The sequence below is a fragment of the Pseudorasbora parva genome, chromosome 16, assembly GCF_024679245.1.
Source record: "Pseudorasbora parva isolate DD20220531a chromosome 16, ASM2467924v1, whole genome shotgun sequence".
Classification (NCBI taxonomy): Eukaryota; Metazoa; Chordata; class Actinopteri; order Cypriniformes; family Gobionidae; genus Pseudorasbora; species Pseudorasbora parva.
Genome location: NC_090187.1, coordinates 33660643 through 33677748, shown reverse-complemented (window position 1 = coordinate 33677748; position 17106 = coordinate 33660643). Strand labels below are relative to the sequence as shown.

General features: G+C 38.1%; 1 protein-coding gene across 3 annotated transcripts in view; it reads left to right on the top strand.

Moving 5' to 3' along the window:
* The window catches only part of zfpm1 (zinc finger protein, FOG family member 1), a 96764-nt gene that overhangs the window by 67330 nt on the left and 12328 nt on the right, over positions 1–17106 (top strand). For all 3 annotated transcript variants that reach the window (XM_067420403.1, XM_067420402.1, XM_067420401.1), the window contains exon 4: positions 6479–6612. In XM_067420403.1, coding sequence (XP_067276504.1) covers positions 6479–6612 — 134 coding nt within the window. The remainder of the gene's footprint in view (positions 1–6478; positions 6613–17106) is intronic.

Here is a 17106-nt window from a genome sequence, read left to right as displayed (position 1 = left end):
TTCCTTTTCTTTTGACATCACCTCATAAAGACGTACTTGTCGCTCCTTTTTGATGTAGGTGAGTGGATGCTTTAGGTGGGCTAAAGTTGAAGTATCAATTAATTATTTACCCAATGGTTTTGTTTTGTGTCTATCCGGTTCCTTGCTTCTGGTTAAATGATCTTGTCAAACATTAGATTTAAATGAGTGCTGTCAAAGAATTAATCGTGATTAATCGCATCCAAAATAAAAGTGTGTTTATGTAATGTATGTGTGTGTACTGTGTATAATTATGTATATTTGAATACACACACATACTTGCATATATTTAAGAAATATTTGCATGTATATATATTTATATAATTTATATAATACATAATAATTATACACAGTAAACACACATATATTATGTAAACACAAACTTTTATTTTGGATGCAATTATTCACAATTAATCATTTGAAAGCACTCATTTAAATATATTTCTCATTGTGCCCATGAGACCTGCATTTTTTCCCTCTCATTTCTACTATAAACTCTCTTCAGCACATCAAATTTTTCTCCATAGTGGAATCTAACATAAAGCTCAAAGTCTTTATTTGTTTCTCCAGGCGTGTGTCTTCAAAGCCACATCTTTGCAGAGATGTGGAACGCTTTCTATTTGAGCATAGTTCATCCTCCCTACCCCTTTGCATATTGGCTGTTTGGCATCAGCTCTTCTCCAGGCCTTGTGTTGGTCAGATAAAAGTTCAGAAGTACAGTTAAGAGAAATTAGTTGTGTAAACAGTAGTAAATGTCAATGATAAAGTTCTGTTGAAGCTCATCTGATGAGAGTGGCGAACGCAGGTGTCTTATCTCTACCCAGCAAAAGAAGGGTAAAATGGAAATGATGCAGTGCTGAATATACGATGCCTATCCTGGAAATTTGTATCTTCTCAACCGAACTCTTTGACCCACAGACGCTTGGGTGAGTTATCAGGGACGTTTTGTGCGTGTGTGTGTGTGTATGTGCAGGTTGTTGATCACTACTGATGAACTACAGAATAGCCACTCTTCTACTAGTGCTACACACATGCTCGCTGACAAACACGCTTACACACTCTATTTTTATTCTCTATGGGTTAGGAAAGTGTAGGATTTGTCATTCAGCAGAGGTTAAACCCCACCTATTAGCGTAGGGTCGGAGTGTGGTTCCGATAAAGATTTCCTGTTGTACTGTGTCAAAAAATCAATGACCGCGGAGCGATCTGCTCATTTGATATCAACAATAGTCTTTTTAAAAATCAATTAGTCCTGATAGAGAAGCCCAAAGAGCCACGGAAACCTGAATAGGGCCCGACTGGATAACTACGTGCTCTTTCTTTTTTTTTTAACCAATAAAGAGGAGTCACTGGAGCTTTAAAAGATGAACTCACTCAATGTTGCTGTTAAGAGAATATGAGGATACTTGTTTGTGTTGGAATCATATTGAGTGTTTTTTGTTTTTTCAGGAACATGTCTGATAAGATTAACGGTAATAAGGAAATTATGAGGCCGTTACCAGTCGAATATCAAAAAATATTAAGAGGAGAATTCACTTGCATTTAATTGCATGTATTGTTTTTAGTGATGCATTGATGTTCAAATTCTGGTGGATATCATTAATATTTAATAGCCTTCTCATGTTATGTCTAATGTTGGCTGATATTAGAATTATATTCTGTTAACTAAATAACTAAAATCAATCATTTTAAATGCTACTAGTGAATTTATCACAAGATTATAAAATGATTACTTTATTAGTGATTTTTAAAGGTCCTGTTTTTTGAAGCTTTGATTATGTTTACAGTGTGCAATATAACATGAGTTCATGTTTCGCGTGTAAAAACTCAGTATTTTTCACACAATTGTCTTATCTGTACAGCGCTGTTTCCTCTGTCCTAAAAACGGCCTGATGATTTCCTTGTTCTATGAAGTCCCTCCTTCAGAAACACGTAACGAGTTCTGATTGGACCAGCGCTTCCCGTGTTGTGATTGGACAGCAGCTTAGCGCACGCTGCCCGGAAAGGTCCCGCCTCTTACCATAACGGGGACTTCTCCACGTAGGAGAGCAACAAGACCACGCCCCCTTTTTTGGTTCTAGTGACGTCATTACATCCCTGCACTTCCTGCTGTAGTCCAAACCGGCCGTTCGCTGTAGGCTTTGAAAGGAAACTTTTGTTAAATAAAATATCTCGCTTTCCGTTGAACTTTGAGCTTTATAATTTTACAGGTATATTTATGCTCAAACAGCAACATTACACACTAACTAAAGTTTGAAAGATGGGATTGCGAAGAACGGGACCTTTAAAGATTTAAGTGCATTTTAGGTGATGGCAAAGGTGACCTATAAATGTAGGGAAAAATAGGGAATTGACACATGCACAATTAGGCAAAATATATTGAATATCGTCCTTCACTGTTATGGTACCTATACTGTGCATCCCTAGTTGTTTTAGCATCAGATTAACTATGATAGTAGTAATAATGTAAAAATAATAGTAATACGGCAGCAGGTAATGATTGCAACTCGATTGCAAAGTCTGGGATATCTGCGTGATGTAATTCTGCAACTGTTTATTCAAACCCCCTCTGTGTGTGTGTGTGTGTGTGCGTGCGTGCGTGTGTATTACTACTCCCAGAGGCCACAGCCCATAAGTAACTGCCTTTCACTGGAATCTGTGACAGTATTAATTACTTGTCTCTTTTCTGGCAGTTTGAATATTTTTATAACCAGCATTCATCTGTCTGACTCATAGATTTACCCCAAATATCTGTCAACAACACTGTCATGAATACAGTACATGCATGCAAGTGATATAAGAAGAAAGCACAAACATGTTCCTTGAGAATTTGTCGTTATAAGAAGGACATTTTGGATCCCACAGATTTGATTTGGTAGTGTTGAGTTAAGGTGAATCCTCCTGCAAAGGAAGTGTGTGGCTGTGATAACTGTGGGTTGCTCAACTCCCACCCTTGAAGAGTGATTCGCGTTGCCTTCAGGGTGTTTACCACACTTGCTGCTCGAATTGCTCTTTTGAAGAACGTTTCCTTCTATGTTATGCAGCTGAATTCCTCCTTTCTTTCGTTCTTTTTGTGTTTTGTCTGATGGTGTTGTTTTAATGATGGGGTGATTTTTCTTTTTTTTTTATATTGCACACTGGCCGCTTTGGTGTCTGCAGAGGGAGGCATATTGATAAGGCTCTGTGTGGACACTGCCAGTGTGTAGAGCTATTGATAAGAGCTGTGTGGACTCATCACTATCGATAAGGGTGACGTACATTTTTGGGAACCGGTCACGCAGCGCTATCGATAAGGTTGATGGGGTTATTGTAGGGGAGTTGCTATGGCCCAACACAAAGGCAGCGTCACAATTGTGTCAGAGTATTGTGTGGGAAAATGGTAGGGTTTTAAAGATAAGATGACTTGGTCTTTAGAGAGGAGGTGTTTAGGTTGCTCACAAGGGTTAGGGTTGTAAATTGTCCAGCAGAGGCCCTGAAAACAATTAGCTTGATGGAAAAGTGTGGCAGAACTGTGTACTTAGAATCACTGTGAAATCAAAATGGATAATCCCTTTTTTATGGAATAATGCAAAAAAAAGACTTGTTTATCCATGATCATCATTATTTTTTTAAATATTTTTTTTAAACTTCCCCTCCCTCTTGGTGTGCACCTTTCTTATGCACCTATCGATTACCTGCAGGTGTGCGATGATTTTTTTTTAAATTGATTAAAAAAAATATATTCTAATAATTGTTTATTAATTTAAAATCATATAATTATTATTAGTAGAAGTATGTATTAAATGAATTATTTATTAGATATATTTGGCTTAATTATTTATTTATTTTTACAAAGTTTTATCTAAAAGTTTTTAGTCATTGCTTTTAAATGAATTTTGTATGGATTCTATGGAGAATCACCTTTTGAGAGTAATAGAAATTGCAAAAACAAACTGGCAAAATCTGGTATTGAGGATTATGAGTAAAATGGGCTTAATTGTCACTTAAAAAATTAAAAACGTCTTGTTGTTTTGTTTGTTTGTTTGCTTGCTTGCTTGTTGTTGTTAACCTGGATCGTTTTCAGTTGGATTGACTAATTCAGACTTGAACTGAGAGTTTACTCTTGAAAATCTACCTGTTGGCAGTCACCATCTGCTGAGGAATTGCTTATGTAGGAATTATGCCAGTGATATATTGGTAATAATGGCTGCTGTAGTGATAAGATTGGGTCATGTTAGAGGTCAGGGTGGGTACTGATTCTGGGCTTAGATAAGAAGACATGCAATAGATAGGAGTCATTGACTCTGTGCTGCGGATGTATGACACTGGACTTCAGACTGCTGATAGAGGCCCAGCCACTCATTAATAACAAACCAAACCCACCAATGACTGATTTATAACTAATCATTTAATACTGCCTTTGAGACAAGTTTTCCCTGCATTAAAAATATTCTGACAGCTCCTTTTGTCCCACCAAAGATATTTGATAAGTTAATGTGACAATACCTGCTGTTTTCCTGTACCGATACCCGCTGATAGCCAGCTGCTTTAAAGCGCTCCTGTGAAGAGTGTCAAAGGTTTTGAATCACAGCATTTTTCTTCCCAGCATAGAGCTTTATAGACAAAAAAAAATCTTTTCATTACTAACTTTTCAATCAAGTCACTCAGTGAAAAATAATACACATTCCACTATATAAAACACAGTTCTCAGAACTGTTTTATGGTTTGTCCTGACAGTTATTATATTCTATTTTATGAATAAATAAGTTAATATTACAAACTGTTTATTTGCATTCATTTTGGATTTATTGTCAGTACTGGGCTCAGGACAAAACCCTGAATTACATTTTCTGGTAAGTCTCTTCCTCACTCGGTGACGTGTTTCTGTCCAGCATCCGTCCCATTGCACCTATGTACCCTTCTCTCTCGCTCCCGTTGCCCTCTCTCTCCCTCACGCCCTCCCCCGCTCCACGTCTTGGCTGTGGGAAAGCCATTTTATCAGCGTCTGTCTGTTGTTCTCTGGTGGGGATAGATACAGAGAAGATAGATGAGTGTTTTGACATGGAGAGTGTTAGACAAACACTCTTATCGGCCCCAGCGCTTTAGCCCGACCCCCAAAAGCGAGGATGGTGGGGGGGCTAAAGGGAGGGGGTGGTTAAACAGAGCCGCACTGGGATGAAGATGCTGGAATGGACCGGAGCACCACCACAGGTCGGCCTCTCTAGCGACTCTACTTTTAAAGTTACCATCTGTAGTGAGGGCATGTGCGGAACAGCTTTTCTAATAACTGTATATTATAAAACATAAATACTAGGTTGAGTGAACAGCTGGGTTTTGTGTCAAATGTGTCATATCTCTATTTGTGGAGCCTGTGTTTGTTCCTGTGTTAGGCCTGCGTTTGTGACTCGCCAAAGCCTTGACTCCCATCACACTGCACTTATCTCTAATAGGAAGTACAGAAGTTGTCCCTGTTTTGGTCCAGTGTCACTGCTCGGTGAGCGCCAAACTCCCCCTAGTGGTACTAGACTTGGTAGTCTGTTTTTGAATTGACTGCGTAAGGATAAGGTTTTTGGTTGCTAGGTTGTTGCTTACTGGCCCAGTCAAGTCAAAATAGCCAGCCTCCAAGTCATTTTGGCTCCTAGATATGGCTCAGATCCTTCCTGTGAGATCTTTTTCACCTGTTCCATTATTTATTTATTTATTATTATTGTTTAATTATTTATCATAATGTTTTTGAAGTTTAAAAAGGATATATTGAATTTTATAAAATATATGCCTTTATCATTATCTAATGCTCACTTAAAGTTGATTTTTAGAAACATTTTTAAATTGTCATTTTTTTACATTTACCTAGATACATAGATTTATCTTTGGCATTATATAATTCTCACTGAAAGTTAATCTGTAGCACTATATTTACAATAACACTGTAAAGCTTTTTTTTGGAAAGCTAAAAACTTTTTCATTCACTACATTATACCTTTGTGATGTCTATTGGTCACATTTTTTGTTTTTTAATTATTGTTTTAATTGCAATTATTGTTTTTTAGTGTTTATTTCTTTTTTTATTTAGACAAAATTTTAATGGCAACCATTTATCGGTTATCTTCCTTAACATGAAAATAATTATCAGCTTATCAGCTAGAATTGTAATATCAGTGCCTCCCTTCTTAATAGGGAATAGTTCACCCCAAAAAAAAAAGTTCTGTCATCATTTACTCAGCAAAAACCCAAACCTGTATACATTTCTTTCTTCTGCTGGACACAAAAATAAGATATTTTGCATAATGTTGGTAACCAAACAGTTGATTGCGCTCCATTTACTGGAAGTCAACAGTTTGGTTACCGACATTCTTCAAAATGAGTAAAGCTATGAGTAAATGATTTATGACATCATTTTAATTGTTGGGAGAACCATTCCTTTAAGTATGAGCAATGACAAACACATATTTACAGTCTTTCTCCCGCTGTGTGTAAACAGATGATCTTCTGCTAAGCGGCAGTGCTGATGACTTCAAGGTCTTGGCCCTCAGGGACCTGTCAGGTGACACCGTGTGGGGTCCGTTTTCTGGCAGCATCCAATCAGGAGAGACCAAAGATGGACCTGCCAATGAGGTAAGAGTGATATGAAGGGGCCATTGATCATGTCATGAGGATATTTGGTTAAGATCCCCATCTCACCTCTGTTTTGTCATAACTCTTAACATTACAGTTAGAAGACAATAACATGTTATTACCAAATTGGAGTTGGTAATAGCAGTCTTTTTTTTTGGCCATAGACCAGTACACACTTTTACAAGCATGCAAAGTTCCTAACTTGGCCTCTTTCCATGGAAGATGGATGCATACAAAATGTTGCAATTTTTCCAAACTAGTTTAATTCAAGAGTAGGTAGTCAGTTAACAGTCTTGTGTATTAGGTATAATGGATTGACTTTATCATTCACCCCCCTTGGCGCTAACCTATTAAATGAAGGATGAATGGGCGGATGTCTGCTTTGCTCTGATTCAATGTAAGGAGTAATCCATGGGAGTATGGGTGTATGCAAATGGAGTGCAGGTCTTGAGCGAGTGTCATCTTTTTTTTCCCCATGAACTGCGCTCGGCCGTTCCTGCACGAGATTGGCTAGATCCCACCCCCCCACCCCCCAGACGGACGCTTCTCTTTTATCTCAGCATGGCGCCATCCTCTTGGACAACAAACCCCAGTGATTGATTTCTACTTGATAGGCTCTCATTTCTAAGATTTCATTTATTATGAGAATTTCTAAGGCCATGCACCCCGCGCTCCCTCCCCTCCCTGCACCTTTCCTTCACCTCCTCCTAATCTCTCTCCCTTCCTCTCTCTCTCTCTCTCTCTTTCTCTCTCTCTCTCCCTCTTTAAAAAAAATCTCGTTATCGAGGCAGGGCTTTGTTGATGATTTTCGGCTCAGAACTTTCACATTCGCGTTTGCTCTCGCTCCGCTATCTCTTCGTTGAAGGAGTGTGTATCTGGCTGAGATAGTGTGTCGAATCTCACATTCCTACGGCATCTCTCGCCGTCCCTCCACATCCTCCTGAGTCTGGAGCTGTTGGGGTCACTGGGCGGCAGGGTCCGTGTCCGTCCTGTCACGACTGTGTTTGTATATTTCTCTGTCCTAGAGTTTAATCTGAGACAGTGCGAAACATGAAATGGGTTGGGTTAAAGCAAATTGGACTATTTGTAAATTAGTTGAAGTAAAGCATGATATTGTATTTCGTAGAAAATAATCTTTCATACTGAATTGTATTGGTTTGGTCATACAGGAGTACTCCTATTCATAATTTGTTGGGCTGCTCCTGAATATTTTTCTAGTCGACTAGTAGTCATTCATTTAAGCCATTTGTCGACTAATTGCATGTTTATATTAATTTAGTTACTTAAATATATGCTGCGCTGGAATAAATAACCCTTTCCACACTCATGCGAACACATGAGTGCTGCAAAAAGTAGTTCTAGTGAATGTTTCAGAAAAATTAGCAAGGAGACATTTGAATGGTTTCTCAATAAACTAGTGTTTTCTGAGTCAGTGTTGGGTGCAATGACTAAGTTGACGATGCTGACATAATCTCCGCAGTAGTGAACGCGCCTTTAGAGAGATGCACATTTCATATGGATTACATAATCAGAGTATTTGTTTTCTTTTCAAATTGGTTCATTTAAAGAAAGACATGTCAAGCTTTCTATAGACATATCTCTCATGTCTCTGAGCCAAATACACGCTGAGTTTCGGTTCATTTGTGTGACGAGCTCCAGTTCATGGAGATCGAGACGGCAGAAAGCACATCCTGTTTGTTTTCATTACTTGTTTTTTTGAGTTGACACATATAAAAATAAATGTAATTAATGTAATTATAAAATGTAATCATAAATGGCAGAGTATTTTAAGTTGTTTCTTCTGTTATCATGAAAAAATCACAATGGCACCTCCATGTCATGCAGTTAAACATGCTATCCTTTAGCTTCCACACTCCGCACAAACACTTGGATTTGAAAATAATAATAGTGCACATTTCTTTTTTTTATTCATTTATTTAGTTTTTTTTCTAGCCTCTTCTCGTCGACTGACGTTTAGTCCACTATTCTGCTATTTATTTTTACTGTGTGCATGAGGAATTTAGGTGTTAAGATGTTAAGAGAAGCTTCTCTAACAGGTTCCAACAAGTTATTTTGTATTGATTATCACTTTGAGCGGTCTGTTTTATGTAAATCTTTCAATTTGCATATTTACCAAAACCACAATAACATATTTTATCTATTTAAATGTCTAACTCCAAGACTGAAGTCATCTCTTTGTGTTCAGGTGTCTTCATACAGTTTTCTGATTTCATCGTTTTCTAGGAGTTTTGGGTGATTGACACTTTCCATAAACATGCATTCATTATTTCTGGTACCTTAAACGTTTCCGTTTTAAAAGTGCCGTTACGCACACCTGTTTTGTGATAGATATGTACAAAGCAAGAGAAGACCTAAAATGTATGTGGACACTTTAAATGCATGAATGTCTTTTGGATTACATGATAAACCAAGAATTGTTGAATTGACTGAATTGTTAGCTCTAGCATAATTTATTTTGTTTTTTAATGCAATCTCATTCAGACATTAAGTGGGACTGAAGTGTTCTAATACTTTTTAGGATCACTGTATAATTTTGGGTAGAACATTTGTTGTGGTTTTTTTTCTTCACTTAATATTATCAGATTTATAGATCTAGATTTTATATAATATTATGCATATTGTATAGTGTTTTAAACTACACTACTGTTGCAAAATGTTTTTGAAATTATTCAATTATGCTCACCAAGGCTGAATTTATTTGATCCAAAAAACTGTAAACATAGTCTTTATGACAATTTAAAATATTTGTCTTTTTGAACTGTAAACTATTATATTATAATGCAAGATTTAATACGTTATATTACAATACGCTTGCCATCTCAATGTATTCATATACTGTAAACATGATTAGCCTACTTTTGATGTTGGCATGAGCAGAACTGTCAGTCAGACTTTTGTTGGATAAAAAAACATGCGCTAGTTGCAAACAAGTGCAGTACGACTTCCACTACCACGTCGCCATTGTTCTTTCCACTTCGCCTCTCCTGTTATTTTGTGGAACGCCGCCCGAAGGTACGATGGTTGCGGGTGGGGAGTTCAAAGCGTTATCATGCACCGAGCGCCTTTTCATCATGTTTTAGAAACAAGCGTCCCAACTAATCCCCCAATAATCTCTCCAGGAGAACTGCTCAGATAAGCCCCGCCACCCACTGCTCTCCAGCCCACTTTTTGGGGGGGAGCCCCACTCTCCCCCCTCTCTGCCACCCCACAAAGGACACGTGAAGGTGAGCGCTCTTCATCTTTCTCTTTTTCCTCTCTCGCCCACCCTTCTTTCTCGCACCAACAGGGTTTGTTTACCCTCATCCCAATCTCTGGTTTATCTACATCTGTCACTGGAGTGATCTCAGAGAGTTACCCCTCGCTACACATGCTTTTCCCTGAAAGGAATGCATGAATACCCTTAATTATTAGCCCTCTCAATTATCTGCATAATGATAAAAGGGAAAGCAACTCAAGCTTCAAATGGGAGTCCAATTGAGAGCATCACACATTGGCACCTGTGGACCACTCTGCTCTCCGCCCATAGAAGTGCAGAAATTTAGCGGAATACCGTAGGTTGGAACATCAAAAGGAGAAACTGATTTAAATAGTGCTGAAAATTTGAATTTAACAAAACTGGTGTAAAAAAAGATGTGGGTTTTTTTGTTAACAATTACAAAAGTCTTGTTTATGAATAACAGTTTAAATATTAATAATAATAAAAAATATTGGATTCAACTTTTTAGAAAATATATAATTTTTCCTACTGCTTTTTAAATTAAAGATGTATATAAAAATATAAAAAAAGTCCACTCAAAGTCATAATCAAAATACAGAATTCGTAGGCATTTGGATGTTAAGCGAAGCTTCTCATAACATCTTAATACCTACTAAAACCAACGTATTAAAAGGAGTTGAAGATAATATCTCTGAAAACTAAGGATTTTTTTCTTCTCAACTGAATGCACTGTAAGTACGTTTGTAAGTAAGATTTTTTTAATTTAAGTCTTTTTTTAATAAAAAAAAAAAAGGAATGTTTGGAAATTTTACAATTTAAAATAACTGATTAATAGATTTAAAAACAATGTATTCCTGTGATGGCAAAACTGAGTTTTCAGCAGCAATAACTGGTGCTCAAGAAATGTTTCTTATTGTTTTCAATGTTTAAGACAGTTTTGCTGTCTAATGTTTTCTTTTCTTTTTTCAGAATTCTTTGATGAATAGAAGTTCAAAAGAGTATTATTTATTTGAGATGGAAATCGTTGTAATATTGTAAATTGAATGCGCACTTGCTACATAAGTTTTTTTTTTTTATCCCCAATTTGTGTGTATGTAACTATGTATAAATGTATGTATATTACATATATACATACATAAATACACTATATTGCCAAAAGTATAGGGCCCCCCAAATAACGGAATTCAGGTGAATAAAATCAAGCACCTAGTCATGCAGACTGCTTCGACAAACATTTGTGAAAGAATGGGTCGCTCTCAGGGGCTCAGTGAATTCAAGCACGGTACCGTGATAGGATGCCATCTGTCCAATAAGTCCATTTGTGAAATTTCCTTCTACTAAATATTCCACAGTCAACTGTTAGTGGTATTATAACAAAGTGGAAGCAATTTGGAACAACAGCAACTCAGCCACGAAGTGGTATGGCCACGTAAAATCACACCGCGGGGTCAGCACATGCTGAGGCTCACAGTGCGCAAAAGTCGTCAACTTTCTGCCGAGTCAATAGCTACAGACCTCCAAACATTGTGTGGCCTTCAGATTAGCGTAAGACCAGTGCGTAGACAGCTTCATGGAATGGGTTTCCATGGCCGAGCAGCTGCATCCAATCCTTACATCACCAAGTGCAATGCAAAGCGTCAGATGCAGGGGTGTAAAGCATGCCACCACTGGACTCTAGAGCAGTGGAGACATGTTCTCTGGAGTGATGACTTGGGTTCTGTCTGGCAATCCGATGGACGAGTCTGGGTTTGGTGGTTGCCAGAAGAAACGGTACTTGTCTGACTGCAATGTGCCAAGTGAAAAGTTTGGTGGAGGGTTGATTATGGTGTGGGGTTGTTTTTCAGGGGTTGTTCTTGTACTCTTAGTTCCAGTGAAAGAAACTCTTAATGCCTACCAAACATTTGGACAATTTCATGTACCCAACTTATTGACTACGCTCCAGTGCACAAAACAACTTTTTCTGTGTGAAGGAATTTGACTGGCCTCAACCCTATAGAGCACTTTTGGGATGAATTGGAGTGGCAACTACGAATCAGGCCTTCTCATCCAACATCAGTGCCTGACCTCACAAATGGTAGAATAATGGTAAAAAAAATCCCATAAACACACTGCTAAACCTTGTCGAAAGCATTCCCAGAAGAGTTGGAACTGTTATAGCTGCAAAGGGTGGGCCATCTCCATATTAAACCCTACGGATTAAGAATGGGATGTCATTACAGTTCATGTCCATGTAAAGGCAGACGTCCCAAAACTTTTGGCTGTGTGTGTGTGTGTATGTGTGTGTGTGTGTATAGGTGTGTGTGTATGTATGTATGTTTTAAATACACACAGGCACGCACGCACACGCACACACTCACAAATACTGATAAATACAAATATTTTTTTGTGGGAAGCAGCAACACTCATCACTTCAGATATGTGTAAAAGACGTACAGTTAACGTTTGATCGTCATGTACTTAGATTTGCAGGCTTTATGGTGGAGAAAACGACAGAGCGAGAGATAGGATGGGTGGGGAGTGGAGAGAGGAAACCTTCCTCTATCTCCGAGCCCGATCACCGGCAGATCAGGAGCCCGCTTTCCAAGAGTGCCTCATTTTCAAATCTCTTATCGCACCTTTTTAAGTATCACAGTTTCCCATTTTTACATGTCATTTGCATGCTGCTCATCTCACCTGGATGCTGTTTTCTTGGAGGGATGTGTATGCAGAGATGTGCTGCTGTTTGCTTTGGGCTCATGCATAGGAATACATGTGTGCAAGTGCTTTCGGTTAGATGTGTGCGAATGAAGACTGAAAAAAGAGAAAGATGGAGAAAAGGAGAGGGTAAAAAAGGATATGTGTGTGAGAGAGGCGGATGAGAGAAGGTCTCTGATTGTTATCGCCCTTCCTTTTCTTCTCTGTATTTTTGGAGGATTCACACACTGACCTCTTTGTTTGGGACAGTATGAACCCCTTTTTTCTACCCCCCCTTTTGGGAAAGAAACCATTTCCTGTGGAAAGCAGATAGAGAGAGGGATAGACAGAGGGATAGGATTGGGAGAAGGGGTTGGAAAAGTGAGAAAGGGATGTGTGGAGAGATATGGAGAGGAATAGATAGCGAGAAGGAGATGGAGACAAAGAGTGTGGCGGAGCATGAAAAGAGGGATATGGACAGATGAGGAGAGGGATAAAGGTGGAGATAGTAGAGAAACAGGAACAGAAGAAGATAACGCTGGAGTAAAACGCAGAAAAATGAGAGAGAGGTAGAGAGGACCGGTACTGAAAAAACATAGTGAGAGCAGAGTTCGTTTTTCATTTTAGTCGTAGAAGTTTTTCTTTTGACGAACACATCCGTTAATTTTGTTTAATTGTGTTGTATCCGTACTGTGGCATATCATTTGATTCCAAATAACATTTTAGTTCAATCAGAGATGTGAGTGTTGGTGTGAAATGTGGAAATGATTAAAGGGGCCCACAAGAATTCCAGCAGGCTTGATGTAGGATACTGTATAATTCATTAAATGTCATTTATGTCAGAATAAGGACACAGAGTTCCGGGTTACGATCTTGTTTTATGTTTTTTTTTTGGTTTTTATTTAATTTTTTTAGAGGCTTGTGTTCGTGTTCTGTTTTAGAGACTGTTTAGGATGTTACGCTCAATAAGGTACGTGTTAATTTACACACTCTGACTAGCATGTAACTTAGTCAAGTTCGTTTCCTTATCTTAAGTTAATGTTGTGGATATCAGAGATTATTCTTATTTTTAAAGAAATGATTACTTTTATTCAGCAAGCGAGCATTAAACATATCCGTAAAGACATTTATATTGTTAGAAAAGATTTCTATTTCAATTAAATGCTGTTCTTTTGAACTTTCTATTAAAGAATCCTGAAAACGTATTAGTTTTCACAAAAATATTAAGTAACAACTGTTTTGAATATTAATAATAATAATAAGAAGAAATGTTTATTGAGCTCTAGATCAGCATATTAGAATGATTTCTAAAGGTCACCGAAGACTCGAATAATGATCCTAAAAATTCAGGTTTACCCTCAAATATTAAATTATTCATTAAATTGCAATAATATTTGACAATATTACAGTTTTTGATTAAACAAATGGTGCTTTGGTGATGAGCATATAATAAACTTATTTCAGAAACATAACTTACTGACCCACATTATTAGGTGACCTTAACTACTATGTATCAACATTTTAATTAATCATTTAATACAATGCACTTATTGTGTACATACATGTTTTGTACTTGCCTTTTAAAAATGACCTGCATGTAATTAATTTCTGTAGTTACATTTTTAATAACTTACCTAACTTACCCGTATCCCACCTCAATAACAGCAAGTGTTTTGCAATGCAATATGAACACAATAGCTACACTGTACTTATTTTTTGATATAAGTATATAGTAGTTAAGGCCACCTAATATAAAATGGGACCAAACTTTTGAACTGTATTGTTTAAATGTGCTAGTTAGCCCGCTAGCAAAAGAGTCTGGTTTACTGCTGCTTAGCTCTTTCACTTACAGCACAAAAATACAAACACACTATGATTGAATCTCTATTTTGTCATATTTTTGTTGAACTTTAGTTTTAAATTATATTTCCCCTCTTATATCCAATATGGCTAAGTCAACCAATTATTTTTCTTCAGTAATCTCAGTAAATTGAGTCGATTAACACTTAGTGGGCACCTCATTTAACAATGGCTATTTTATGACTTGCACTGTCAGTCCACGGCACCCAAGGCTTTTATTTCTCTTCGTGCTTGTATTGCATCACACACCACTGCAGAATAACACATTGTGAGATACATAATGTCATATCTTGAGCAAACACCTTTTAAAACCTTGTTCTACGCTATCATAATGAGCATCGGTTTTAGTGTATTTGCACGCTGTTTAATGCGTTAAACATTTACATGTGAAGCATATGGAGAATGTCTAAGAATCTAAGAATGTCTGACAGACCAGCCTGTCCTTTGGCCGCAGGAAGATGAGTTCAGTCAGTTTGATGGGTTTTAATTGGCTCTGTAAACCTGGATGGATTTGACTCGAGGGGGTCATACTGTAGGGTCACAGCCCTTTAAAGGAGACGACGAAAGATTTTTTTCCCCACCGAAAGGAGACAAAAATGAGAAAGGAAAATCGTCCAAGAATCATTTGCATTCAACTTTTATCAGAGCGAGAGGATGGCGTTTTTAAGAACGATAACGTGGCACGCACCAGGCTCGACTGTGAGAGAGTGTTTAAGGTGTTGTGGTATGATGGTGGTGCACAAGTGTGTGTTTGTGTGCGTGGAAAGGTGCATCCACCTCTTTTCCAGATGGCGTGTGCGTGTGTAAGGAGGAGAGAGGGAGGGGGCTGGTTAATATCAGACCAAATAATTAGATTCGCTATCAGGGCGGCGGCAGCAGTGCGGGGATCAGGCAGATTAAAGCACGGCCGTCGTCATTAATATTCATGAGGGAGCAGGGCTCGGACGAGGGGGCTTAGACTGTTCCTCAAAGCTCCGCACTCAGTGGGGCTTAAAGAGCCATTCTCAAAGTACCCTAGTTCCTTGTGCGTGAGGGGGTGGGGGGTATATTCACCAACACCAGGGTTACACTCTAAAACGTGTGCCGATACTCCTTCACAGTAGTTCTGTTTTTCGCCACACCGTCTTTCAGCCACACATGCTGAACAGTGGCATGTCTTCATGTCACCTGCGTTTCAGGCCTGTTACTATAAGAATGTGTCTTTTTTTTATTAGCTTTAACATTTTTAGTCTGCCCAATCTTTAACTTTTGGTTTCAACTTAAACATGATTTACAAATGGTATTATACACTTAAGCTGGATCAAAAATCGATACTCAAATGGGGAAAAATGGCTTTGCAAACTCTCAATTTGGCTGGTAACTTTATTATATGACACTCAATGATGCAAGTAATATGGGTGAATGAGAAATGATCTTGGAAACCATGGGAGTTTTGATGTATGTTCCTGGTGTGGGAAATTAAGTTTAAATAAAATGTCGCTTAAAAAAATATAATAATTCTTGGAAACCAAAAGAAATGTTTTCTCTCTCTCTCTCTCTCTCTCTTCAGAACTCCATGTGATGACGTGTCTGTGGAATATATTTTGCATCGAACCACACAATTCCTTTTTTTTTTTTTAATACTGCACAATACTAATTGATGACCTGACATTTTCACATTTCTGGCCAGTGCTCTAAAAATACAAATCATTCTTCTAGTTAAATGTCTACTTGAGAAGCAACACTCAATTGTTTTATAGACTTTTAAGTCCATTTTGCATCATACTTTTATGTAACACAATGCTAGAACACCATGAACGGCACAAACTTTACCTTCTCAAGATGAATTTGGGAAATTATGACATTTCCAAACTGGGTAAAGACCATCAGAAGTCTCAGCAGATGTTACTTTTGTAGACTTGAATCCACGCAAGCCACGTAATTCAGTAAACGTCATGATCCTTCTAAGAATTAAAATCACATTGTGCTTTGGTATGATGGTAATATTGATTTGGAAGAAAATTCTATGCTTGGATGTGACCAGAACTTTGATGGTCCCTTGAGTTATTTTTCCCCCTAGTAATGTGTCAGGTCACTTTGCCACAGATATCCTTTATTTAGCCCAGTTAAAATAAAGACCTGCTGTGTTTGTTTGCCTTGATCGTTTTGAACCGGTTCTTGTTCGCTATTCACAATAGGTCATAACCATTTACATCTTCACTTACTCCCAATGTGCATCTGCGTGTGAGGATCTGTCTGTGTGTCAATATGTGTGTGTGTGTGTTTAATTAGAGAGCGCGTTTGTCTGGAAGTGTTTTGTCAAAGGCGAGGGCTGACCAGGCTGCCCTCTCCTTTTGTGAAGCTTAAAGTCGAGTCGTGTTAAATGAGTCTGAAACAAATTAGCAGAAGCACGCAGCACTTATGCCACAGACGGCTCCAGCATTGGGTTTCAAATTAAAACAAAAGGAGCCCTATCTCCTTATCAGCACTAGTTCCCCATGAAATACAATACGGACCGTATCTTCAGGCAAGAACAGACAGAATTAGAAAGAAACCCTTCAGCTGTCCTCCTCTGCGGCCCATCTCTTCCCCTCATCCTCTCGACTGGTGGCTTTTTATCCTCCTTTACACAACTGAACTAATGTCTTTTCATTTTCTCCTGTCTTTAAAGTTGATTTGGTAGCATGTCATGGATATAAGGACTAGTCTCCCCAAAGGCATGTCTTTAACTGAGTGTAGCGCAG